General features: G+C 34.7%; 1 protein-coding gene across 1 annotated transcript in view; it reads right to left on the minus strand.

The window, feature by feature from the left end:
- Positions 1–27,677, minus strand: part of DNAH7 (dynein axonemal heavy chain 7) — a 249,393-nt gene that overhangs the window by 41,762 nt on the left and 179,954 nt on the right. Inside the window, exons 49-54 of the mRNA XM_057551036.1 lie at positions 19,797–19,987; positions 15,981–16,114; positions 14,908–15,243; positions 8,260–8,386; positions 7,133–7,327; positions 5,545–5,637 (exon numbers count right to left, since the gene is read on the minus strand). Coding sequence (XP_057407019.1) covers positions 5,545–5,637; positions 7,133–7,327; positions 8,260–8,386; positions 14,908–15,243; positions 15,981–16,114; positions 19,797–19,987 — 1,076 coding nt within the window. The remainder of the gene's footprint in view (positions 1–5,544; positions 5,638–7,132; positions 7,328–8,259; positions 8,387–14,907; positions 15,244–15,980; positions 16,115–19,796; positions 19,988–27,677) is intronic.

Raw genomic sequence — 27,677 nt, forward strand, 5'->3', positions numbered from 1 at the left:
CACACTACTATATAAAAAATAGACAAACAACAAAGTCCTACTGTATAGCACAGGGAACTACATTGAATACCCTGTAATAAACCATAATGGAAAAGAATCTGAAAAAGAATATACCATACGACCCAGCAATCCCACTACTGGGCATATACCCTGAGAAAAAAAGAGTCATGTACCAAAATGTTCATTGCAGCTCTATTTACAATAGCCAGGACATGGAAGCAACCTAAGTGTCCATTGACAGGTTCATTGCAGCTCTATTTACAATAGCCAGGACATGGAAGCAACCTAAGTGTCCATCGACAGATGAATGGATAAAGAAGATGTGGCACATATATACAATGGAATATTACTCAGCCATAAAAAGAAATGAAATTGAGTTATTTGTAGTGAGGTGGATGGACCTAGAGTCTGTCATACAGAGTGAAGTAAGTCAGAAAGAGAAAAACAAATACCATATGCTAACACATATATATAGAATCTAAGAAAAAAAAAAAAAAGGTCATGAAGAACCTATGGGTAAGACAGGAATAAAGACACAGACCTACTAGAGAATGGACTTGAGGATATGGGGAGGGGGAAGGGTAAGCTGTGACAAAGTGAGAGAGTGGCATGGACATATATACACTACCAAACATAAAATAGATAGTGAGAAGCAGTTGCATAGCACAGGGAGATCAGCTCGGTGGTTTGTGACCACCTAGAGGGGTGGGATAGGGAGGGTGGGAGGGAGGGAGACGCAAGAGGGAAGAGATATGGGAACATATGTATATGTATAACTGATTCACTTTGTTATAAAGCAGAAACTAACACACCATTGTAAAGCAATTATACTTCAATAAAGATGTTAAAAAAATAAAAATAAAAATAAAACCAGAGAAAACACACAAATATGATTTGTTGTCAAAAATATATAAAAATATTTAAGAAAAGTAAAGCTGGATTATTATTAAACAGCAAAAAAAAGAGAAAAGAATATATATATAACTGAATCACTTTGCTGTACACCAGAAATTAACACAATATTGTAAATCAACTGTATGTCATTTAAAAATAATTAAAAACTATGGAAAGGTATAGAAGGGTAATAACACATGTATAAGTGCCAGGTTGGCATGGATCTACCTAACAAGATTACTCATATATTGTTCCTGTGCAATAAATATCTACTGAACAAATGAATGAATAAATTAGGATGCTCTCTTTTGTGAAGGTGGGATTCTAATTACGGTAATTCTAAACAAAAATTACAGAATAATAAATTCATCTATACATCAAGTTTCATTTCTTGATAAGTTATTTCATGTTTCAGATATTTTGAATGGGCACAGATATCAAGCTTATGGCAGAAAACTAAAAATATCCTAACTGCCTGTCTCAGGCCTTGTCCTTGCCCTTTTCCCTATTATTCTTTCCCTGTGGAGGTCTTTTCTCACTAGATTAAAAACAACAACAATAATTAACAAAGGAAAACAAAATGGTTTTTTAATAACCTCTCTCCTCTCAAGGCTAACTTCTTCACTAAATTATAATTTTACAAACACAATGAAAGCACATGGCTTTTAAGTGCATGGTTTTACTTTTAGGAAGCTTTGAGTTCTAAACGGCCTCCCTTCTGTGAGTGTTTCAGGCTGGCAGCGTCCACTGCACTCATGCAAACATGGCTGGTGGAAACTGATTCTTCTGTTAGCGCCAGAGAACCCAGTTAGGGGTGCCTGTGTGAGGGTGGGCACACGTTTCATTGTTTCATTTTAAATGTTAAAACTGAATAAGACCTGCTTGCTCCCAAGACTGAACAGTAACTCCTGAAGTAAATGAAGCTGTGCAAGCTATTCAGTTTGGAAGGTGATGGAATTGGGTTTGCTTCTGCAATCTGATTATGCCAGCATCAGGTTTATAAAATGAAATCTGTCAGTGACAAAAATTATAGACTCATTTAGGCAGCCATCTTCCCAAAGGCAGAAGAGAAGTTTGTGGTCACCTATGTATGTTTTTCTGTGTCTTGCAAGTTCCTATAGGATTTATCTGAGGTCAGAGAAACATATTAACTTATATTTGACAAGTTTCTTATTGAAAGCTGATTAATTTGCTTTTTGTTTACTGTGAGAAGGAGAGAACTGTGGCCAGAAGCTCTTCATTTTGTAAATGGGCTCAAAACATTCCACACCTCAGTATTTATCCATCTGATATGCTTTTGTCAATAAAACACTATAAACTATTAAATTCTTTTTTTTTTTAAACTCTACAAAATATTTTATTGCTTGGATGTGCGAGATAAATTTAGGAGGCAGAAGAATAAATACTGGCTTTCAAATTTCTTTGCTAGTGATACACAGAATACAAAAGGAATAGTTTGACAAGTTACAATCAGTTCAGTTTGGGATACATTGTTTGAGTATGAGTCTGAAACTCCAAGAAGAGTCCTAGATATAGAATTAAGTTGATTTTTTTCATACAAAATTATCTAGCACAATATATTGATGAATCAATATAATGCCAATTTATAATAACACCAAGTTCTCATTGTATGTGGATCGTTTCTTGAGCACTCTGAACTGTTACATTGACATACAGTACTTGCCCACTTCCATGCCAACATTACACTAGTTTTATTTTAAAAGTCTTGTTATTGCATAAATAAGTCTCCACACCTTATCATTACCACATCTTCTTCTTCCTCTTCAAAACTGTCTTGGCTGTTTTGGTTCTTTAAACTATTAAATTCTATGGAAGGCGCAAACCCATCTCATTTCTCCTACTGGTGATTTAGTGAGCATCTTTTACATTTTTCCAAACTAGAGCATTAGATAACCTGGCATCTGTGGCTTCTTACCATGGGATGGAGTTGGTTTTGAAGGGAGAGCAGTAGAAAGGAGACAGAAAAAATTGTGCTGACAAATAACATATACTGTAAACTAGAGATCAAACAATTGCTGATTTTCCTAGGGGAGATATATATCTCATGACTTATAGATGGCAAAGAAATAAAATCTATGTAGTACTAGCCCAATTATTAGCCTCATATAGCACTGTTCCTTTCTCTGGCATGCTAATACCATTTTGCTTTGGAAAATCATTCCTTTAAAAGCATAATAGTCATATATTAATTTTAAATACATAGATTCTAACGTCAACGATTTACCACTAGAAATTAAAGTACCTGGCAACAGCAAGATTGAAGGGTTTGAGGTTGCTAGTAATATAAGAGCATACTAATCATTATTTCTATATTAAGGATTACGGGTGTGATAGTATAGATAATGGTAACTAGTTAATCACTTAGGATAAATTGAATTATGCTGTAGTAGCAAACGATTTCCAGATCTCAGTGGTTTAACACAACAAAAGCTTATTTCTTGTCCCAGCAAAGTCATCTGGGTGTCCAGGCAACAAACTCTCCCTGTGCTGGCTCAGCACTGCAGCCTATTTATGGCACTTAAATATCAACATGTGATTCCACAGTTTTGGTGGCAGGGGGGAGTGCCCTGCAGAATCTCACACTGGTAGTGAGATGCTTCTGCCCTAACACTTCTGCTCACATTTTGCTGGCCAAAGCAAGGTTTATGGCCACAATGCCCCCACCTCGAGTGTACTCAGGAGAGGACAACCAGAAATACTGGTGAGTAGCGTTAATGTCTACACTCATCCACCAATCCAAAAAAAACTCTAGACGAGATATGGAAACATATAAGAAAAAGTTACAAGACAAGGTGCTGAAGTATTGTGCAGAGTAGGCAAGAGAAGTATGAAACCTTAAGTTTAACCTCAGTTGATTTAAAAACAAACAAAAAGATACAAACAAAAATTCCTCAGCTTGAATATCTAATTCCCCAGTTCCCTCAAATACACTTTAAAAAGAGAGTGACTATGGAAAGTAATACTGGATCTATTTGGTAGCTCAACATATTTTCAGATTAAAATGTCCAATTTTTAAAAACAAACTGGGGAAAAGATATTTATAGATGTAACTGCTGCAATTAGGAAACGGCTCATTAATCACTCCTAATTAAACAATATAAAACATGAACAGAAACTTCTTTGTTTATCAAATATTGAGGACAGAAGGTCAACGGTACATGCAGAGTCATTTAGCAGAACAGCCTTTAGCTTAGAAAACAAAGTAAAAACCTTTGAAAATTTTAATGAAAGGTTTTAAAGAAAGAAGCCGTATTAGGCAAGAGTCTGAAGCATTTCATATTCTTCCATAATTAATAGTTGAAGTGAAAACTTCTGACGCTTAACGCTAAAGTTCCAGTGAAAATTCATTTTTAAAAGGGCCACCAAGGGGGAGATGTTTCATCAGTTTAATAATGATCCTCAGCAACGGGAGGTACTTCCAGCATCTAAGAGCTGGGCAGCATTATGATGTTCAGGGGCCCTTGGCACTTCATGGGTCCCTTCTTCCATAAATAAATATAAAAAATTGTATTTTACAACTATTTTGGTATAATTACAAATATAATACAGACTGATTTATTTTCTCATTTTAAAAGACATTAAAACATTTTCATGAACCCCTAAGAGTATCATGGTCCCTAGGCCCTGTGCCTAACGGATACTTTGGCCCTGGCTAAGGCCACACTGCCAAGTCAAGCAAGAATGACATGTGTTCATCAAACAGACCATGGCTTACAGAGGAAAGAATGCTGCTACCCTATATTATCACTGATGTGCAGAAAAACTTAAAAAAAAAAATACACTGCTTTCACAATCTAAGCTCTGCTTTTTCTGTTGTTGTTAGAATGGAAGTATTGTATTATATTCCTTAGCAACTCAAGTTCTGAATACAGTAAATTTTGAAATAATTATGTATATTTTTACTCAAGCAGTAACAGTGGACAACTAGAATATTTTGTTCAATTTATTTTTCCAACACTCCTAATGTCTACATTTTCTCAGAGTATGTAGATATCTCTGTGGGTATGGGTCTTTACACTTAAGTGAACAGTTGTTTTTTTAAATGGAAGTTAATAATACAAATGAGGATGTCAATGAGTACTGTAATTTGTTGATATGACAGGTCAGCTGATTCATTGGTTATATAATTTATTATTTAAAGAAATGAAAATTAATGATATTGACATTTTCCTTTGTAGTTAGCAGTGATGAATGTCTTAATATTCTACTAGCTTTCCAAAAGCCAACAAAAAACCATGTACAGGATAGCATTTGAGGAGCCAGAAAGTCTAGTAAATCAGCTTCATGTAAACCAAATTGACTAATGTCATCGAAACAGCAAGAATAAAAATGAGATTACTGCATGTAAAGGAAGTAGACTGTGAGGAATTGGGGAAGCGTATAATAAAAGGAAGAATCATAACATAAATAAAACTATAAAATATAATCTGGTGAGTTACTAATTTAGTGTGGTTTTTATAAATATACACTTTTTGAAAGATGGCTGCATTAGAAGGAAGTGAGGTTATTTCCCCCAGGCTCCTTTACGTCCCCCATGACCCACGATTACATAAGGAAACACGTGTTTGGCCGGACTGTGGAGAGAGGAGGGACTGGACTCACTGAGCTGCTTTCAAAGACCACATTTACCTTGTCCGGTCTCAGGCAACGAATGATAAGCATCCTTTGAAACTCACTCGCTTTATTTTCCCAATCATCAGGAAAAATCTCATGATGTGGTTCCTAAAATGACAGTGGATATAACTCAATGCTATTTGGAAGACTATTTAAAAGAAAAAAAAGAAAACAAAAACAGTATTTTGACTTTTAAATCGAGTTTTACAGACAACATATAATGACTGAAATCAAGAATGCTAATGTAAATTTTATTAGGTTGGGGCAAAGTTATGAAATAAGATATAAAAAGAAGATTTTAAATGCCACTAAAAACAACAAAACTAAGACATGAATTAAGCAAGTTAATGTAATATGAATATTAATCAATAGCACAAAATGATCCCTGTTATTAAAAAAATAAATGTGCATTAGATTTTCCCCGTTATTTCTCCAAAGGCATTTTAAAAACCTACCAACTACTCTCATTATCTATTTATAAAAAAAAACATTTATTGCAAACGAAGTAAGAAGGATGTGTGTTATTTCTTATTTTGAAGAATTTTTGGTATTTTTTTTAGAAAGGGATATTTGAGAATGTGTATATCAAAGAAGCCAAAAGAGTGCTATTAAAAATATGCAAGAAGAAAGGTATCAAGATTCCAGGAGGAGGAGTAAACATGGAAAAAAAGACACCTGCACCTTTGAAACATTTAGGAAGGCTATGTGGTATCTCAGATCAGAATTCTCCATGCTTCATCATAGGAAAATTTCTATTTAAATTAGAATCAACTATACACAAAAACATATTTGCCTCTGGGAAATGTAGTTTTGTTACTAACTAGGAGCGATCCAAAAGAGATCCCGTCCAAAATATTTAAATTCAGGTGTAGACACAATCTCACTATCATGTATAATACAACAAACAGGTCACCAAAGAAAAAGTGTTCTCCACGCATCTGGCTCTTTTCCCCCTACACCCTCCCCTGCAACAGAACTGTTGCATATTAAACCCAAGGAAAGCAGAATGTCCAGAGAGAAGAAACAATAGAAAAAATTAACTGGGAATCAGCAAAATATTAGCCCTTGTGCTAAAAGAAAAGTGAGGGAAGGCAACAATTCCTACATATTCTAGAAGGGAAACTGAGCATCATGGTATATGTTAGCTATCTCCAATTAGCAAGATAGGGTCTCATGAAAATTATTTGAGAACTATTAGCTTTTCCCTTTCATCAAATGACAAAAATATTTATTAGTTTGTGTCCTGTATTCAGAAAATCTAAACAATAACTGTTTTATAAAATTTTAACTCATATGCCATTATGATTGCCAAAGTACAAGTTGATAATAAATAAAAAACCTGGCATGGAAATTCAAAAAGAGTACTTTTAAAGGACCATGCAGCTTTTTTGCATCTCTATATATTTCAAGGAATTTGAATACAAGTGCAAACAGAACCACCAATTTTGAAGGTGGGGATAGTTTAATCGAAACACTGGTTTTAATATTTGACCAGTTTAAAGCTTACTTAAATCTTGTTTTTACTCAAAGAAAAGAATAAATTGTTTGACATTATTTTCTCCATTTAAAAACTCTGAAATAAGCAAGAGGGTTAAAAACATACCAAACTATCATATACGTTTTTCCACCCATCCTTTAAGTGCATAAACTCCCTACGAATGGTTTTGAAGGCAGGCAACTCATCTAGTCGACATATTTCGTCCCAAGATTTTTGAGGAAGCCACGTACAAGGGTTGGCATGAGGATTATCCAGTCCAATGCCACCAGTTAGCAGAAATCTCCACTCAGCTTTATTAATCTTTGGAAAACAAAGTAGCATGAAGAGTCAGAAATGAGTTCATCATATACATAGTAAACTTACAACTATTTTAAAAGAATTGACTATTTGATTTTCAAGCTTCAGGTATGGTCCCCATAAAATTCTACAGTTACTGGTATAGCTCAGTATTTATTCATAAGAAACCAGTGTATCCATTATAACCAGTTTTCAAAATAGTTCCAGTTTAGATAGGTATTTTTGATAATTTTCCTCCAGAATTACTGATCTAAACATGGAAATCTGAATTTATTCTTTTTGAATATATGCTTTCCTAAATGACTTCTTAGAGTTTTATTGGCTCTAAAAATTGTTGAAAGGCAATCAATCTGCTATGTTTTCAATTATTTTCCATAAAACATAATGAGGTACTGCTATGAAATTTTTGCAAGAAATGCAAAAATAAAGCTTCTACTCCTTCAGAATTCAACTAATACATTGCCATATGAAATCAATAAATCTTAAACACATAATATAAAATAGTGAATTTATACACCTCTCTTCCAGTCTTAAAGTGCTTCCTATATTTTAATAGATTTGAAACACAGCAAAAATTAATGAATGGTATCATTAAGCCCAATGGTTAGATTTGATGAACTTGCAAAAGTTTCTAAAAACATTGCCATTTATACTATTACTTGAAGTACATATATCAATATATTTAGTTAATTTATATGCATACTTAGATTCTGATAGAAACTATTTTAAACTAAAACGTACAAAAATTTAAGTAGTAATAGTTATATAATGAACTCTGCTTAACTTATTTTTCACCTCTGTGAAATTCAATCTAGTTGTGATGCCGTAACTATAATTAACTATTTACAATCCTTTTATATATATTCCCACACAAGTTCATAAATTAATGAATTCACGGTAATATTTTTTTCCCTACAAATTAAAACAATACTGACCGAACGCTCATGTATCATCAGATTTACAGTTAGACAAAAGGAAAAGAGTAGTTTATCCTTTTCAAAGAGGGATCGGCAGACGTTAACATAAAGGGAATAAGTGAAGTGATCCTTGAGAGTTTGAAGCCTAAGGGTCAACAGAAAGAAAAGTAAATAAATAAAAATGCATTATCCTTTAAGAAAAAATGCTCTTGGGGAAACCTATTATAAACCATTTAGATGTGTGCTCTTCTAATATGCTTTCTGGTCAATTATTCCCCAAACAAATCAAGGATCCTTATTAACTGGGGGCACCAATTTGAGAGCTACACAATGTAGAAACATCTCAGTAGAACTGCATTTTTACTGTTGACTGATTTTTTAAAAAACTTAATCTTCCTTTTGGAAAAAAGTCAACGCACAGTATATTAATCTATTACATTTAACAGTTTTTGGACTATTTCTAACTATAAAGCATTTCTTGGGGTAAAACTGGATTTCTTTATTCCATAAACACTTCCAAATGTTCTATATTATATATTAAATGAACAGACTAAAGTTAATAGCTCCTTTATTAAATTAACATTAAGTTTAGTAGTGTGCTACTCTGCTCATAAATCCTTAAAAGCCAGAGAAATCACAAAACTTGATAAACTACATTTTTATTTACCACATAGACAAGACACAGAAATATGAATAATCACAATATTTGCAGCTAACAACTTCCTAGTAAGTGCTAACATGTGTGATCTGTATTCATAATAATTCTTTTTTTTTTTAATATAAACCAGGTGTCTCTTTTTTTTTTTTTTTAATTAATTAATTTATTTATTTATTTTTGGCTGTGTTGGGTCTTCGGTTCGTGCGAGGGCTTTCTCTAGTTGCGGCAAGTGGGGGCCACTCTTCATCGCGGTGCGGGGACCGCTCTTCATCGCGGTGCGTGGGCCTTTCACTATCGCGGCCCCTCCCGTTACGGGGCACAGGCTCCAGACGCGCAGGCTCAGTAGTTGTGGCTCACGGGCCCAGCTGCTCCGTGGCATGTGGGATCTTCCCAGACCAGGGCTCGAACCCGTGTCCCCTGCATTAGCAGGCAGATTCTCAACCACTGAGCCACCAGGGAAGCCCCATAATAATTCTTAACATGTATATAGCACTTTAAGTATTTTCACTAATTATCTCGAGGGGTAAACTACCACTGATACAAAAGTTTTAAAAATATTTTTATTACACAGGTTATAATAGTTATAATAGAAATAAACAGTTAGCTGAAAACATTTATAGTAAGCTAATGACTTACATAGATTAATGACCTAAATTATCTAAAGGATAAAGTATCTAAAGGGAAAATTAGCATAGTTTATGATTAAACAAAATTACATTGGTGTTTCTTAATGTGCCTAGAAAAAAAAAAAATCTATCAGTATGACCATATCTTGGTTATTTCCAGACTGATATCCTAAGCTGTAGATCATCCCCGCTCTAGTTTCTTCCTTACCTCCCTATTTCTTAAACTATTTTATCCCCTGCCAGCATTCCCATAAAAAGAATTACAACAAATTGATATATTTTATTTCTAATTGAGAACTCTGAAAAAGGCTTGGTAGAGAGGGCCTTGAAACTAGTTGCTTAGATACAGTTGAATTCTTTGAAAATTCAAAATAATCATACAATTCCTGTCCCCATTTTTATGCTAATAGATGGTCTTTTCACACTTGGCATTTAATTTCTCTCATGTAACGGTACAATTAATATAGGGTGACTCAAATTTGTTCTCTCTAGAATTAAATAATTTCTGCACTTTAAGACAAACTTCCTCTTGTAGATAGGAAGATTGAAAGGAAAATTATAAGGGTCAATCATACTAGAAATTCAAGTTCATTTTCTTTAAATGCCTATAAAAATATATTTATTTTTAAATAAATATTTTAAATATTTAAATATTTCTAAATACTTAAATATCAAGTATTTAAAACATTTGATTAAAATGTCAATTAAAATATATTTTAATAATCTGTTACAGTATAAAAGAGTATTTTCAATGTTGATGTGCGGCACAGTGTTGTAAGATAGTCACGCTCCTCTGATGGAATTGTACATTTGAATAACCTTACAGGAAAGGTATTTATATCAGGAGTCTGAAAGAAATGAACACCTGTGTCCGAATTTTGGGATTCAGCCAAAGGAAATAATCAAATGTGGACATTTATATTTATTGCAGTGTTATTTATAATACAAAAGCTGGACACTACTTGCAAGTCTTACAGAAAGAAAATAATAAAGAAAATTATGGTGCCTTCATTAAAAGGTATATTGTACAGCTACTAAAAATTATATTTCAGAAGAGTATTTAATAACATGGGAAAATTATCTTGACAGAAGTAGAAGGAAAAGAAAAAACTCTGTGCACCGGCATGTGTGATCTTACACGTATTTTTGAGAGAGAGAGACAGAGAGACAGAGACTGATTTCAGTTTGGTTCCTGTAACAAAGCTATATTCTAGTCAGATTTTTGTTTCTGTGCTTATTTTTTTGCTAGTTATTTATTTTGCTATAATAAATTCTGATGCATTAAAAATTTTATAAAAGACAGATGATCCTGATTATTGTGGCTATTTCATAGTATATACCATAGTAGTTATAGCATAAACTTAGTTATAACATATGTTTGGTATTATTAAATAATAATTATTACGAATAATAACTATCAGAAGACAAACAAAAATGAAATATTTTTATCTCTGAGTAAAAGGAAATTAGAGATAATTTTAGACCAATATTAAGATTCTCAAACAATTTAGTACTCTGGTGTTAATAGTCACATGCTTTCTATGCCTTTGTTATAGGTATAATTCAATAGTTGCCCAGAGGACACGGGTTACCTGATGTTTTTTTGTTTTTTTCCCCCAGCTTTATTGAGGTACGATTGACAAGTAAAAGTTGTACATATTTAACAGGTTATCTGATGTCTATCAATGATTGACAAAAAATGATTTCTCTGAGAACTCTACCTTTAATTTCTGAATGACAGCTAGCTTCTTACTATTTACTAAAAAAGGAAGATTAAGTAGGACTCCTAAAAGAGTCTCCCTTGCTGTAGCCACTTTGGAATTCTGTTTGGCAATATTTATTAATGATATTTTTTGAAATTAATTTATTTCTTTTTCTTTTTTTTTTTTTTTTTTTTGGCTGCGTTGGGTCTTCGTTGCTGCACGCAGGCTTTTCTCTAGTTGCGGCGAGCGGGGGCTACTCTTCGTGGCGGTGTGCAGGCTTCTTGTGGTGGCTTCTCTTGTTGCAGAGCACAGGCTCTAGGCGCGTGGGCTTCAGTAGTTGTGGCTCACGGGCTCTAGAGTGCAGGCTCAGTAGTTGTGGCGCACGGGCTTAGTTGCTCCGCAGCATGTGGGATCTTCCTGGACCAGGGCTCAAACCCGTGTCCCCTGCATTGGCAGGCGGATTCTTAGCCACTGTGCCACCAGGGAAGCCTGGCGATATTTATTAAAATGGAACATATGCATACCCGGTGATCATCAATTGTGTTCCTGGATATATACCTACCATACATGTGTACATACAATATCCACGTACAAGAGTGTACAAGACAGCAAAAATTCATAATAGCCCTAAACTGGAAGCCACCCAAATGTCCTCAACAGTAGAGTGAATGAATAATTTGTGGTATAGTGAAAGGACAAATAAAAATATGAGGTTTACTTTTTTTTATACTGAAAATGTTAGAGATTTCCCTCTCCTCCTTCTTCTTAGAGCATTTACGTTTGAAAATTTAAAATTATACGTACTTTCTCATCTCTTTGAAATGTGTATAAATTCTTGTGAAAACTAGGCAGGCTTTTTGTCAACTTTATGACCCAGGAATGTCCTTCTCAAAGACCTGAGAGCCATCTTCATGGGCACCTGGCTCCTCATTGCAAAACTACTTCCTGTCATAAAGATAAGACATTTGTTTTTCCTCTGGATGAAGCCAGTTTGCTAACTCAGTTGGTAAAGTCAGGAGAAGATTTCTGTCTTTGCAGTCTCTTAGTGGATTGCCGGTAGATGCGGATCACATTCTGGTTTAATAATTATTCAATAAAAAACTGTTTTCTTTCTCTACTACTTTGTGGAGAAAATTTCTGGATTGGGAGAAGATTTGCTTTTACACTTGCCCAACAATAATGAGCACAGGGAATGCGATTTAACAATGAAAGTGAATAAACCACTGCTTTGCACTGTGCAATACAAAATAACTTTCACAATGTGAAGTGCAAGATGCCAGACAAAAAAGAGCACAGGCCATGCGATTCCATTTATATGACGTTCTAAAACAGGCAATGCTCATCTCTAGTGTTGAAAGTCAGGACAGTGATTACCTTGGGGGATGGGGTTATAGTGATTAGAAGGGGACACAGAGTGGTTTCTGGGCTATTGATAATGTTCGATGCCTTGACCTGGCTGCTAGTTACACAGGTGTGCTCACTTACGAAAATTTATCGAGCAAATACTTCTGGCTTCTGCATGTTTCTGTAAGAGTATTAATAACTTCAATCAAAGTTTTCAAATGCATTTTTTTCTATTTACTCTTTGGTCCCAGAATTATATTTTTAAGATCACTTTAGTCATAAATATGATTTTCATTGTTTCTACATTAAAGGATTTTAACTAAAAATAAAAAGGCACATTTTGTTTTCTGGATTTCAGTCAAATCTTACATCTGGGGAAAAGAATTTTATTTCCTATAAATCGTAAGGGGCTATATCATAGTTATGAAGAAGCAGATGTCATATTTGTGGCTGAGTCCTAATTGAATATAATGAGGTAATAAAGGAACCAATAACTATTTTTAAAGCATAAAATTGTCCTAATTTTTAAATCTTGTACACAAAATATGTCTTTAAGAGACAAAGCAAAGAAAGTTTCTTCCCTAGACTCTAGGACATACCTTGATTTTAAACTAATTAAAATGATAGCATTCTGGTGATCTTGTTGTTTGTTTGTTTTTTTAAAATAAATTTATTTATTTAATTTATTTATTTTTGGCTGTGTTGGGTCTTCATTGCTGTGTGCGGGCTTTCTCTAGTTGCGGTGCGCGGGCTTCTCATCGCGGTGGCTTCTCTTGTTTTGGAGCATGGGCTTTAGGCGAGCGGGCTCAGTAGTTGTGGCTCCCAGGCTCTAGAGCACAAGCTCAGTAGTTGTGGCGCATGGGCTTAGTTGCTCTGTGGCATGTGGGATCTTCCCGGACCAGGGCTCGAACCCATGTCCCCTGCACTGGCAGGCGATTCTTAACCACTGCGCCACCAGGGAAGCCCAGTGATCTTGTTTTAACCAAGGAAGAAATTAAGAACTGCAGTGAAAAGCAGAACATCATGTACTATGTTGCTCCATGTGATTAGCTCTGTGATAAGTTCTAGGTTCTAGGAATATTAAAAAAAAAAAAAATCCTTGCCTCAGGGAATTCAGGATCTAGTGTGAAAACCAGACATGCATGTTCAAGTCAATAATGCAAAGGGCTGGGAACTTTTCTAAGAAAGGTCACTTAAATTTTTGTTTTCTGTATTCAGTAATCCTTGCTAACCTTGAAAATGTCAGATACTGGAAGAAATAGAGAAATAAACTGAACATTTTCAAATATCATAATATAAAAAGAAACTTTAAACTCTACCGTCATGCATTCCTTCTGTAAAGATACCCTCTTCTTCCCTTTCTTTTCTTTCTCATGGGCAGACATTTGAAAAATTGTTTGTTAAGCCAAGCGTCAATCCTACAGCTTCATTAGTCTCATATACAGGCTTGTAAAATAATGAATGACACTAACCAAAAATTGCTCAGTCTAAGAACATTTAGAATTTAGCAAAATTCTACCATGATAAATGAAGGAATTCAATTTAGATTTCAAGAGATGAGCATTTTGGATTTCTAAAAGATAATTCTTAACTGTAGGTGATAAGCAGTAAATCGAGTTTCTTTTGTGGGTATGAACAGTTAAGAAACTGAAGTATCTTGCTTCGTATTGATTGATAAAGTTATAAAGGGCGAAGGTTGCAATTATTTGTTCGAGAAGTAATTTAATGTTAGACTCTATTAAAAACATGTTTTAATACCAACTAAAATTTATCTCACTGACAACAAATGAAATTTTATTCTCTCACAGACTAACTATTAAGTAGGTCTTAGTTCCATTACTTACTGCAATAGCCAACAGTAAAATAAGGTATTTTATATAAATAAGAATAACACAATCACAAAATTATTTTTCAGAAACCCTGTTATCTGGCAAATTTTATACATGTGTATATCAAAATGTGAATATGTAACTTTTGGAATGCAAGCTTACAGAGGGTAAGAGTCATATCTTTCAGGGGGACTACCTCCTCTTTCCACACCTCCCATCATAAATAACTTTTGCAAATGATAAACAGAAGTAAATGTTTCCTCTTTTTAGAATTATATTATAATCCCATTATCTATTTAAACAAAGTCCTGGCAGACTGAATTTGGTCACATCTGTTCAATTTATAACCCTCAGATTTATTTCTGGTACAATTATTAATCAACTTCACTCTAGCTATGTGGCTGTAAGGTGCACACCACTCTGAAACAACAATGAAGGCCACCGATTACTATTTATTTCGCATGCATTAGCTACTATTACTATTAATTAGTATTGTTTTTACGTACCTTTTTGACAAAATTTCTGATTTCTCTGAATTCTCAATAGACAGGATGAAAAGGTTAATAAACCAGGTCAGTGAGTATTGGTACATGGGCTCGATGTTAGCTAAATCAGCAATAGAAAAAAACAGGATGGAGGAATGAATGGCAATAGGTCGATAGCCCATGCGGGTGGCATCAATCTTTTTCTCTGTCTCTTCCGCTACTTCCTGCTTTTGAGAAATCTCATTAGCCAAAGCCTTGGAGGAAGATAATATCTTAATGGCAGTTTCATCTTCTAATATATTGCCTTCCGAAGATGAAAGAACTTCTAAAATCTTGTCTTCTATTTCTTTTAACTGCCTGGAATAAAACAATTTTCTTAGAAGAAGAAGAAATCATTAAAAGTCACTTCACGTATATATTCTTTCATAAGAAACAAAGAGCTTGTAACCTTAAGAAATGCATCACATTGTGACAAATATCCGTAACGGTGATGCTGTATAATTAATTTCTTATCTTGCAAAATGTCAAAAAGACAGGCCTTTCTGCTCCACTTCTCTTTCTAATGATCATTTATGTGGTAACTAGAGAGAGATATGGTAAGCCCATCTACTCTGCCATTAAGAATCTCAGCCCCCAATGAATGGAAAGTATCATTCCATTTATTTTCTGAAATTTTTCATGACTTCTAGAGTATTACCCTTTTTTACCTATGATATAGATATTACAAGCAGAGAATGAAGTGCAACATATTCATTCAGACTATGCTCCAGTGAAAACAGGTAACCTCAGTTACATAATGAATACTAAAACTTTTGTGCTAAAACTTCGTTGAATAGTTGAAAATATATTGCTTTGACTTGTGGCAGGCCTCTGAATTCTTCCAATGCCTAAGAACTTGTATGTAAAAATATACTCTGCAATGCAATTTTCCAAATTAACATAGAGACTCTGTAATACCATATATTTTCCACTTAAGTCTTTCCATTCAATGCACCTACTAAACCTAACAAAGTAGATCTTTAAAATGCACTTAATTGATTCTAAGTGATCTTGAAACAAGTAAGAATAATTCTGTGTTTTATAACATTTAAAACCTTTTGTTTTCAGCTCCTTGTAATATCAAGGCTTGCTTTTCTTCTTCAAGGTCTGGCCTTTCTCGTGCCACCACAATTCCCAAAAGCTGATCCTGCATTCCCTCAGAAGTGATCATGAAGTTTAATAGTGTCACCTATAAATGAAAGAGTACACAACAATTACATCACTATTTCTGTTGAGAAAGCCTCAACAGAGAAAGCCTCTGCTTATACACTTCAAATTCTGATCTTAAAACTGACTCTATTTACCATGGTAGTATATGTGAAAGTGGAATTTGTAGAGACTGTGATTAAGGGTATAGGCAAACTGGATTGTTGGATTCAAAACCCACTGAAGTTTCTCATGGTCATAAATGTAATACTTCAGAGGGTTTTGTTTGGTGATCAATTTATTCTTATTTCAAATTGGTCCAATTTCTGACTACCTTTTAATCCCCAAATCAATTAGAATCAGGCTGGAGGCCATCCTTCATATTGGCTGGACTAACTGATTTATGTTTTAAGGATCCCAGTGGTGTCAAAAAGCAAAGGAGATCTTACAAAGACATAAGAGAAAAAAGAACAATTACTTGTCATAAGTATATATGGTATTCACAACATGACAATCATATTACATATTATAATGATATATACTATAATATCATATTACAACATAGCATATATTATGTTGTATTATATCATCATATTAAAATATGATACTCAGCCACTACTATGAACTAAGGAATATACAGTTCAACAGTGTCCATCAAGATGCAGTCTGCTAACACTGCTTCATCCCGGTACCTAACGGCTCTTACAGGCAGGTCTCACTCTGTTGCCCACAACTTAAAATACCTCCTCTCCTGAGTCTTTCCCATAAGTGGGAAAGTAATCATGCTTAGGTTTCTCTTTTTAAAAAGCAAAAAACAAATCATCAACACAATCCCTTTCAGCTACTGAACGATCTCTCTTTGTGCCTTCATAACTATATAACTGAAAATGTTACTTGTATATGCTTCCTGTCTCTGCCTTATTTCATTCCTCAGCCCTCTACAATCTGCTCTCACTCCTGCCTCCGCATACCCATCAATACACACAGCAATAAACTGCAGAAACTTTCTGGCTCTGGTCACCAATGAATCCATAAACCGATGAACACTCGACCTTGGCTTAAGCTGACCTCCCCCGCCCCCCTGCTTTTTTAAGCCTCTATTTTGCAGTCTGCCTGCCCTCACGTCTTGAATTAAGGTCTGCACCTATGTCCTGAGTATCACTTCCCATTCCTCCCTTTCACGTGCCTTTCATTGTAGCTAAGCTGAACTGATTGTGAAATCTCAGACACACACTATGAAACATCTGCACGTGCTTCAGCCCTGACTGAGGAATGGGAGAACTTGGGTCTCCCCACCTTCCCTGGTAAGAGAATATTTCCTCTTCGTGAACAGAGTAACTTTGTTTTTGTGAGAAATTTCCTACCTGTGATCAGGAAGCGTGAAACAGCTCCTTGCTGTACCCTTGTGAAGGCAATACCCTCCTCTGCCCAAACCCAGGCACCCTCTCCATGGTGGTGTCCTCGGGTTAAACCTTTCCCCCTGGCTTGCCCCACGGCGGGCCTTGGATGCCACTAAATGTAGATTCCATGGGCATAATCATAAATTTATATGGAATAATAAGCAACAATTCTTGAAACTGAGCAATTAAAAATGATTCAATGTTGTTATGCAATTCTCTACTGCTCTGGCATTTATTCTTGGAAAAATTATCATTAATGTTTTCAAGACATTTTTCCTGTTGGCATGAGAAACCAAGTGCACAGGTTACACTTGCTTTACTCTCCAAACCATCGTCACAGTGCTTAGGGAAATGTATGTTTTACAACTTTTACCTCAGGCACAAAGAGGTATTCATTCATATTCCATTAATGTTAGATGTTTTGAGATCAAGATTTTGCAAGTCTAGCCATTTGCTCACAAATAAACATTTAAAATCATACAAATATGATTTCATAATTTTATTTTCATTTAGATTCAAAAGAACTATAGCAGCACAATACCATCCCTTGGGTACTTTTGAAAGCAAAAGGTACATAAAAGATCCTAAAAATAAGATCAAGAGGCAGAATTTTAATTTGTAAATGAAAGCAAGTAACCGCCTCACTATGTTTTCTAATCCCTGTTTAATCAATCCCAGCAATTAAAAATAATGAAGCAATAAGACACTCTAGGGATCTGAAGGATTTCAATACTGAATCATAAAATAGTTTCCTCTCCACAGTGGTTTATGACTTCTACTATAACTAGTTATTAGTGTACATAAATTATTATTTATGTTATTTGTGATATTTTCATAAATTTTAATGAAAAGTAAAAAAGGTTTTCCATGAGATTTATTAAAAATTTTTTTTGGTAATGCAGCTTTGGGATTTATTTTCTTTTATATGTCATTCTTTTTCACATATATTTAAAAGTTAAATAATAGTTCTAATAGTTAACTCTCATAACACTATTGCTGGACCTTATTGCAAGCATTTTACATAGATTATTTAGTCTTCACATCACACTATGAGATAGACATTTATTATTCCCATTTTATAGACTAGGGAACTGAGGCACAGAGAGGTTAAATAACATGGCCAAAGTCACACAACTGGCAAGTGACAGAGCTGGGATTTGAACCAAGGGAGTCTGGTTCCAGAATCCATGCTCTTAACTACTAGCAGATACTGCCTCTCCTAATAGGTGAATACATGACCCAATTTTTAGGTGTTTAGAAAACATGTTTATTTTAATTAACTGAAAACAGTGGCTAAGAATGTTCATATTTTAACACTGTGTCTTTCAAACTAAGCTCAAGGGTCACCCCACCTTCCCCCAGTCTTCCTGACTTCCCTAAAGGTCCAGTCTAAAGTGTGTCCCCTATGTCTTCTGTCCCTCTATGTCTTCCTAGTCATAAATACTGTCACTTGACATACAGCTTATTTACAGTGTAAGCCTCTCGAGAGCAGGGACCATGAGTATTCACCTTGGAGGGCATGAATTATGTCATCTTAGTGCCTCCTCTGGCTCTACAGAGAGATGCCCATGTTAATTTAAGTATTTCTAATAAAGGACAGCATTTGGACCCTCTGGATAAATCTTGCCTCTATATGTTTCTTTCAAAATCTGAATATTTCTTAATGTTCCCTCCTCCTAGCTTCTATAAATGAAAACTATCCTTCCCTTCCTCATTCGTTCATTCTACAAACATTTATCAAACATTTATCAAGTGCCAACCAGGGCTAAGAACTGGGAATAAAAAATGGACTAACCTCCAGAAGCTTGGTTACAGATCAATGTCTCAAGTCATTTTAGTCACTGACTATAACTTTGAACTAACTTTACTTTTTAAAGGAATTTTTAGTATTTTAAAAGAACGAGTGATCTAAAACAGTTCCTTTAAGTAACTATATAAAATCAGATAGCAGCAACCTTATTCTGAGAAAGAAGAATGGCGTTCTGTTCCTGAATTCCCATTCTAAGAATTAGCATATTATCATTTATTACAAAGGAAAAATGTGCATATATGTCATCTATTTTTAACAATGAAAAATCTAAGAATAATATCAATTGCAGAAATTAGATTCTCATGGTCTTTTTTCACTGCATACTGAAGGCTCCTTTATTACTTGCATGCACATACAAAAGCAACATTTGGAAATTATTATAGCAATTTCAGGAAATGCCAAACAAGGACAAAATCCATTTTACTTAGGAAGACCTGTTTTTCTTATGGCTCAGGAGGAAAATACAGCCATTAATTGTAAAATCTGGTAAAGGAACATTTATTTTAGACACTGGCCTTTACTGAAGTTTCAGGAAGATAATGAGGATTTCTTAGCTTGGTAGTAATATAGAAGCGGAAGTCTGGAGAATACTCAATGGTAGAGTCCCCAAGTCGGATACAGGTGCTCCCACCCTGCTTAAAGGTCTGTTTTAGTAGAAGAGGTTCCAGGATTGGATCTAGTTCTTCTCCAACATTTTCTAGCAACACTGGAATAAAGTCAGAAAAATATTTCATGTTGTTTTAAATATTGACTGTAAACCTTCAACCCTCCAAATTCTTTCAGCCTTCTAAATTGCTGCTGTTTCTAGTTATGCATAAAACTATTTTTGTCTTCTGAGTATAAAGAAATGATGCCATACCATCATTAAAAATTCCACAAAAGACAAATGCTGGAGAGAGTGTGGAGAAAAGGGAACCCTTCTTGTAAATTGGTGCTGCAGCCACTATGGAGAACAGTATGGAGGTTCCTCAAAAAACTAAAACTAGAGTTGCCATATGATCCTGCAATCCCACTCCTGGGCATATATCCAGAGAAAACTCTTAATTTGGAAAGACACATGCACCCCATTGTTCATTGCAGCATTATTTACAATAGCCAAGACATGGAAACAACCTAAATTGTCCATCAACGGATGAATGGATAAAGATGTGGTACATATACACAATGAAATACTACTCAGCCATAAAAAGTGAAATGCCATTTGCAGCAACATGGGTGGACCTAGAGATTATCACACTAAGTGAAAGTCAGAAAGACAAATACCATATGATATCACTTATATGTGGAATCTAAAATATGACACAAATGAACTTATCCACGAAACAGAAACAGACTCACAGACATAGAGAACAATGGGGAGGTGGGGGGGAGGGATGGAGTGGGAGTTTGGGATTAGCAGATGCAAACTATTATATAGAATGGATAAACAACAAGGTCCTACTGCATAGCACAGGGAACTATATTCAATATCCTGTGATAAACCATAATGGAAAAGAACGTGAAAAAGAATGTGTCTATAGATATATATCTGAATCACCTGGCTGTACAGTAGAAATTAACACAACCTTGTAAATCAACCGTACTTCAATAAAATAAATAAATAAAATAAAATGGGTAATTGCCAAAAGAAATAATTTTAAAAAGAAATGATGCCATAAAAATAAATGGATGTATGTGGAAAGGGCTTCATTGGTGGGGTTATCTGGTCATCCTGCCTGCTTCCATAGTCTTAGTCAGAGTGTCACTCAGGACTGCCCCCCCAATCTGGGATTCACTATATGCCCAAGTATGATGGCAGCGAGGTATAAGACACCAGAGAAAAAGCATTTCTAGTTGTAGTTATTTAAACGGTTACTATATTTTTCAATTACAAAAGTAACTCACACTTATTGTAGAACATGTGGAAAATACAGAGAAAAAATAAAGGAATGTTAAATTAATTAAACAAGGAGGCCATTAGACTGAGACGGCTGTAAGGTGTGGTAGCTTACATAAGTAAACCAAAATTTAAGCCTGTAAATGCCTCAAGGTTATGAAATCAAAACTCGAAGGACAACCAATCACAAGCAGCCAAATAGGCTTTAAACTGTAGTCAATCAAATAGTTTCCTTTCTTTGCTTCCTTACTTTTTCTGTACAGTATACGTCTTTCCCCAGCTCCTGTTGGAGGGACGCTCCTTATCACTTTTGGTTTGGCACCTCCTGGTTTAAATGGATTTTTGCTCAAACTCTCAAAATTTTTGATATGCCTCACTTTACCTTTCAACAGATGAAACTGAAAAACAACCTCTAGTCATATTTTCTTAATCTTTCCCTCCCCAAAATATTTTACATAATTTATTCATAGCATATATAACTTGATAGAAAAATGACATAAAACTACATATGAATTTAAATATTTTTCTTTTCAGTATTTTTGATTTATCTTTTTCTATACACAGTTGAGACTAAACAATATATCTAATTTCATATCCTAATTATTTTGCTTGACATTATAGCATAAATATTTTCCCATGTTACTAAAAAAAACAATAAACATGCTTTTAATTCCTGCATAATAGTCTAATATTAATGTTCTCTCATTTTTAACCAATACTCCATTATTAGATATTTGGATTGTTTCCTGTTCTCAAGATTATAGGTAGCACTGTCTACAACAACTTTGTGTTATACAGTATTTTCTTATGAAAGCATTCTAGAAAGGGAATCCCAGATCAAAGATCAGTGACATTGCTAAGGTACTTGATACATTTGCCAAATTGAAGTCTTACATTTTGGTGTTTGGGGTGCTACCATAGCCAAACTCGAATCATGGCATTTTGTAGGAGTCCTTCGAGGGACGGGATGTGCACTCTGGATGGGAAAGCAGCAGCTCAGGGCATTGGGATGACAGGTATTTGGATCTCTGTTGCAGCACTTCTTCCCACAGGTTACTCCTGGCTAAATAAGGTCCTAAAATTGTCTTGTCAATTTCCTTCGCTGCTGAGACTTTAACAGAAACAGGTATGTCAGATGATTTTTAAATTCATTATAATTTTCTGCTTGAATAAAATGATTATTTTTCATGGGTAAATAATATGAGTGCATGATAGTATATTAAATACATTAATCTATTATTTAGATTGTTCCCATTTTTCCAACTGTTAATACTGCAGTGAACATCTTTTTGAATAAACCCCTGTGTTCATCTCTGATCACTTAACCAGGCTGGAGTCCTAGAAGTGCAATTAATGGTCAACAGTTACAAACATTTTAAAGGTTTTTTATATTGCCAAATTACTTTCCTGAAAGGCTGTAGAGGTTTCAGAGTTGCAATAAGCACTCACTCTGCTGTTTTTAAACCTGTTTTTATATAATATCACTGTACTTACGAACACTAGGCATCATGTTGGCATTTTATTTTGTCATTATCCTCACAACTTTAAAAAGCATCAGGGGACTTCCCTGGTGGCGCAGTGGTTAAGATTCCACCTGCCAATGCAGGGGACACGGGTTTGAGCCCTGGTCCAAGAAGATCCCACATGCCGCGAAGCAACTAAGCCCGTGCGCCACAACTACTGAGGCTGCGCTCTAGAGCCCGCAAGCCACAGCTACTGAGCCCGTGTGCCACAGCTACCGAAGCCCACGCACCTAGAGCCCGTGCTCCGCAACAAGAGAAGCCACTGCAGTGAGAAGCCTGTGCACAGCAATGAAGAGTAGACCCCGCTCTCCGCAACTAGTGAAAGCCCGCATGTAGCAACGAAGACCCAACACAGCCAAAAATAAACAAATTAATTAATTAATTAATTTTTAAAAACTATCAAATATTATTACCCCAGTTTTACAGATGAGGAAACTGAAGCCAGGCGACTGTAGTAAAATTTTCAGTTAAATCATCTCGTGAATGACAAAGCAGGAACTTGAACTAAGCAATCTGGCTCCTTACACAGCTCTCTTAACCACTGTGTGATACTGCCAGCATTAAATACTATAGTCATGACTTTTACAATTTGATAGGTAAAAAATATTGTTAAAATTTGTATTTTGGGCTTGATGTTTTAGGTGCTCTTTGGCTAATTATACTTTTTCTTCTAGAAACTGTATGCTAAAATATTTGCCCATTTTCCTATCGTGGGGCATGTTTTCACCATTAGGTTCAGCGGCAAGTCATTAAAAAACCCCAAATAATAGTGACACGAACAAGAAGGAATTTATATCTCATGTGAAGAGGAGCCTGAGGTAATCTGTCCAAGACTGGAAGGACAGTGTGTCTAAACTGTCAGAGATCCAAGTTCCTGCCATCTTGCTGCTTCACCAGTTTTGGCATACAGCTTTATCTCTTTGGCCAAAATAGCCTTTCAGAGAACACGCACATTGCAGCCATCAGAAAAAAAAAAAGAAGAAACAGAAAAGGAAGAAGTATCTTTTAAGGATATTTTCTGGGGATCACAAATGGCACTTCCACTTACATCCTGATGGCCAGACCACAGTCACATGATGACAGAAGTTAGGAAATTTATTCCTTTACTCTGAATGCAATGTGCCCAGGTAAACACAGGGAGTGCTAATAGTAAGGAGGTGAGAACGGTTATTAGGGAACAATGGGCACCAACTGTCACAGTGTGCTAGTTTTTAAAACTTTATTTGCATTTTTTAATATTGTTGATATTCTCTCTTAAGTTTCTTTTATATAATGTTTCTTGGATTAAATTATAAATTTGTAGAGTCAAATCTATTATTCTTTTCCTTTTGTATCTTTTTCCATTGTGTATTTTCTTAGAAAGTTCTTTCCCATCAAAGACAACTTATTCCCCTACGTTTTCTTTTAGCATTTATGTCTTCTCTTTTTTTCTTTCATATTTAACTCTTTAATTCATCTGGAGCACATTTTGGTGTAAGATGAGACTATGACTTGATATGTTTTTCCACAAAACCAATTTTTGCAGCACCATTTGCTGAATGACCTATCATTTTCCGTTGTTTTATAACGCTTACCTTCTAATGCATTAAAGGCTTACATGTATCAATATTAGAGTTTATTCCAGAACAGTTAATTCCAAATTTACTCTTCTTCTGAATTTTTATTGCCTCTGTACTTTCTTCTAGGTTAACTTTAGAAATAATAACTAGTATTATTTCTAAAATGTTTATTTCTGAAAGTGTTGATGTCTTCACAACATTTAGTTTTCCTATCAGTGAAAAACTGATGTCTTACTCAAGTCTTCTTTTTTTGTGTGTGTGAAATTTTCTCATTTTTTTTCACTATGCATTGTTAAAGTCATTCTAAGTTTTTGTTTCAGATAGCTTTTCAGTTAATTCTTTTTGGTTTTCTAGATGAAATATATTATCTACAAATATGATAATATTGTTTCCTTTTTCCAAATATTATAGCACCCTCATTGAAAAGAACTTTCCTAATAATGTTAAACAATAATAGTGATAATAGATATCAATTTCTCATTTTTATTTTTACATGATCAGACTTTTAAAATCTATTAATTTGTTAGAGTGTTATGGACTGAAATTCTGTTCATGAAATATTATAACATCTAAGTTTTGCTTAATTGCCTCAACTTTTAACAATTTCTGCATAAAATCTAAAATTTAAATTATTCTTTACTAAAAAATGATATTATACAATTTCATCCCTTACTCTCCGTAAATCGTTTTAGTTTCACAAGGAATTAAGAATGTCTACATTAACATGTATAAATGTCTTTTTTCAAAGCGAAAATATACACTATAAAACTTAAGTATTACAGACTTGATTCTTTTCCCCAAAAGTGAAAATTTATTTCCTCACCAGTAGAATAAATTCTTAAGCCTGTTAGGAAAGATTTCTATAGCATCCAGATTTCAAAGAAATATGTTCTCAGCATTGAATATTTACTCTATTATAAGCCTCACTGGAAAAGCAAAAGTATTCTAAGCTTGAAAACAGAAAAAAACAAAAACAAAAAAACCCCAAAATCCATATATACATGAATTACCCAGAATGCTCTCAATTTATTGACCCTAACTTCTGATTTCTCTCACTTTTAATTAAATCAAAGTATGTTTCATGTTAAAATACAGGAGAAAATTTATGAGACAGGCTTCTCTTCATATTTCTATCATCAAAGTTAACAATATGCTGGTTTATGTAAAAACCTCCTTTCTCATTCCCAAAAGCCAGCCCATCACAGTATTTGCAAACCTTGTGGGAAGCCAAGACTGGGAATCCAAACACATGGCTGCTAATGTCTTTGAGTAAGGCAGATCATCTTGCTCAAAGCAGTTGTTCTTAGCAACAAAGAGAACCAAGTATTCTTTTCATATTTCTTTTGCATTTAGGATATTAACTGATATCCGTTTTTTAATTATGAATTATCTACATTATCCTATGTTAGACTTCAAATTAATAGGAAAAAATCTGCATAGTATGTTCAGCTGTGCAGCATATTGTATTCAAAGTAGATTAATCAATTACTGGGTACCCTCAAAGAGCTGGAGCTGAGAAACATTTATGTACACAATAGTAGGGCAACCATAGAAATCTGTAAAAGCTGCAGTGTTGGCACTTCATTGGAGAGGTTAAGAGAGATGTCACAGAAAAAGGTGTTTGAGCCTCATCTTAAAAAGGTGTTTGAAAATTAAAGTAATTCACCAAATGGATGGAAGAGCACAGACGAAAGCTAAGAGATGAGAAACAGCCTCATGTTGTTATATGTACTGCCTGCCCCCGTGTACCCTGTACTCCCATCTAATCCTCACCCCACGTGTAATCTCTGTCTCTCTCTTTAAACCAATAAGCTCCAAGACAGCAGAGATCAAGTCTGTCTGTGCGTGCTCTGTTTTCAGTGGCACATGCTACTTGCAAAATAAATATTTGTTACGTGAATGAATAATGAACAAAGAAATGAGCAAATGAAAGAAACATTGAGCCAGAAGTAGTTTTGCCTCCCTGATACGTTATATGCAAGGGGGGAAGAAAAGAAAGTGCTAGGAGATAAGATAAAAACAAGGAAGGCTCAGATAATGCTAGGTTTTGCTCTAAATGCAAAGAATTTTTTTCACAGAGTTAATGGAAAGCCATTAAAAGCTCCTCTATACAAGTTGATTTCTTTTTAAAAATTAAAAAAATATTCTTTTATTCTTCCAGTTTTATTGAGGTGTGAACAAATTGCCTTATCAGCAATATTAACATGAGTAACATCCTATGCACACCTTACCCATTGGTGTAGCTAATACAGATATACCTCTGTTTTCTAGAACATTGGCTTTCAAACATTTTTTTTTAAGCAGCAGGAGACTTTTTTTTCACAGAGGATTTTATCTTAAAACTCAATATAAGCAACAAAAAAAGGGAGGCCTGCTCTGGTTGAAGCAGAGGCAGGTGGGTGAAGCCAAAACCTCTGCCTTCTCTACCCAGGCTGCCTGCGAGGGATGAGAGATCAGAAGGCAGTGTCCTGGAACAGGTCAAAATCTTAAGAGAACTTCTTAAATGGAAGAGTCTTTAACTGCTTATGTTTTAAAACTGTAACAGTAGCTGATTCTTTTACTTGAAGGTTAAATATAAAAATAGTTACAAAATCTGCCACCTGTTTCTCTTTCTATCATAGATTTAAAACTTTTCACTTCCCTCTGATGATTAATGTTAGAAGGCATTGTGAATTATCATTATCCATTTTTAAAGTTATTTCATTCCAAAAAGTAGGTTAAAGCAACTGTGAGTGACACAGTAAACAATGAACAAAGGCAGAAGACGTGGGGACTAGTTTTAAGACTCCCCTTTACTAGAGATACAGTCTTAGTTAAGCCACGTAACTAACATTCTCTGTCACCTTACCTTGTTAATAAAATGTAGTGGTTATTTAGAATTGCTATTGGATTTCAGATTTTTATGGCCACAACTCCAAGTAAGAAATACATTTTAAATATTTATCAAGTACACACATATGCATAAAACTTCTAAAATTTCATGAAATAATGCTTACCTTTACTCCATGCTATGCAGCTTTATATGTTCTATTCCATGGCGTTTCATTTAAAAATGCTGGTCATGACCCACTATGTGGGTTCTCTCTCCCACAGTTGTGACCCATAGTTTGAAAAACACTGGACAGATTGTATGGCCCTTTCCTCTCTAAAATGATGCAATACTAACATCAATATATGTGACTGTGATCATAGAGATCTTCAAAATGTCAAACACATGGTAGATGCTCAATTATTACTTGCTTTTATTGTGTCAACGAAATTCTTTGAATATTTAAGTTAAATTAAGTAATTTTAATTGAAGTATTTAAGGTGCCAATCCCTTCAAGAAATTTTCCCTTATGTAGAACAGTATGGAGATTCCTTAAAAAACTATATATAGAACTACCATACCAACAGCAATCCCACTCCTGGGCATATATCTGGAAAAACCATATTTCG

Source organism: Balaenoptera acutorostrata, chromosome 8 (genome assembly GCF_949987535.1).
Source record: "Balaenoptera acutorostrata chromosome 8, mBalAcu1.1, whole genome shotgun sequence".
In the NCBI taxonomy this organism is placed as follows: domain Eukaryota; kingdom Metazoa; phylum Chordata; class Mammalia; order Artiodactyla; family Balaenopteridae; genus Balaenoptera; species Balaenoptera acutorostrata.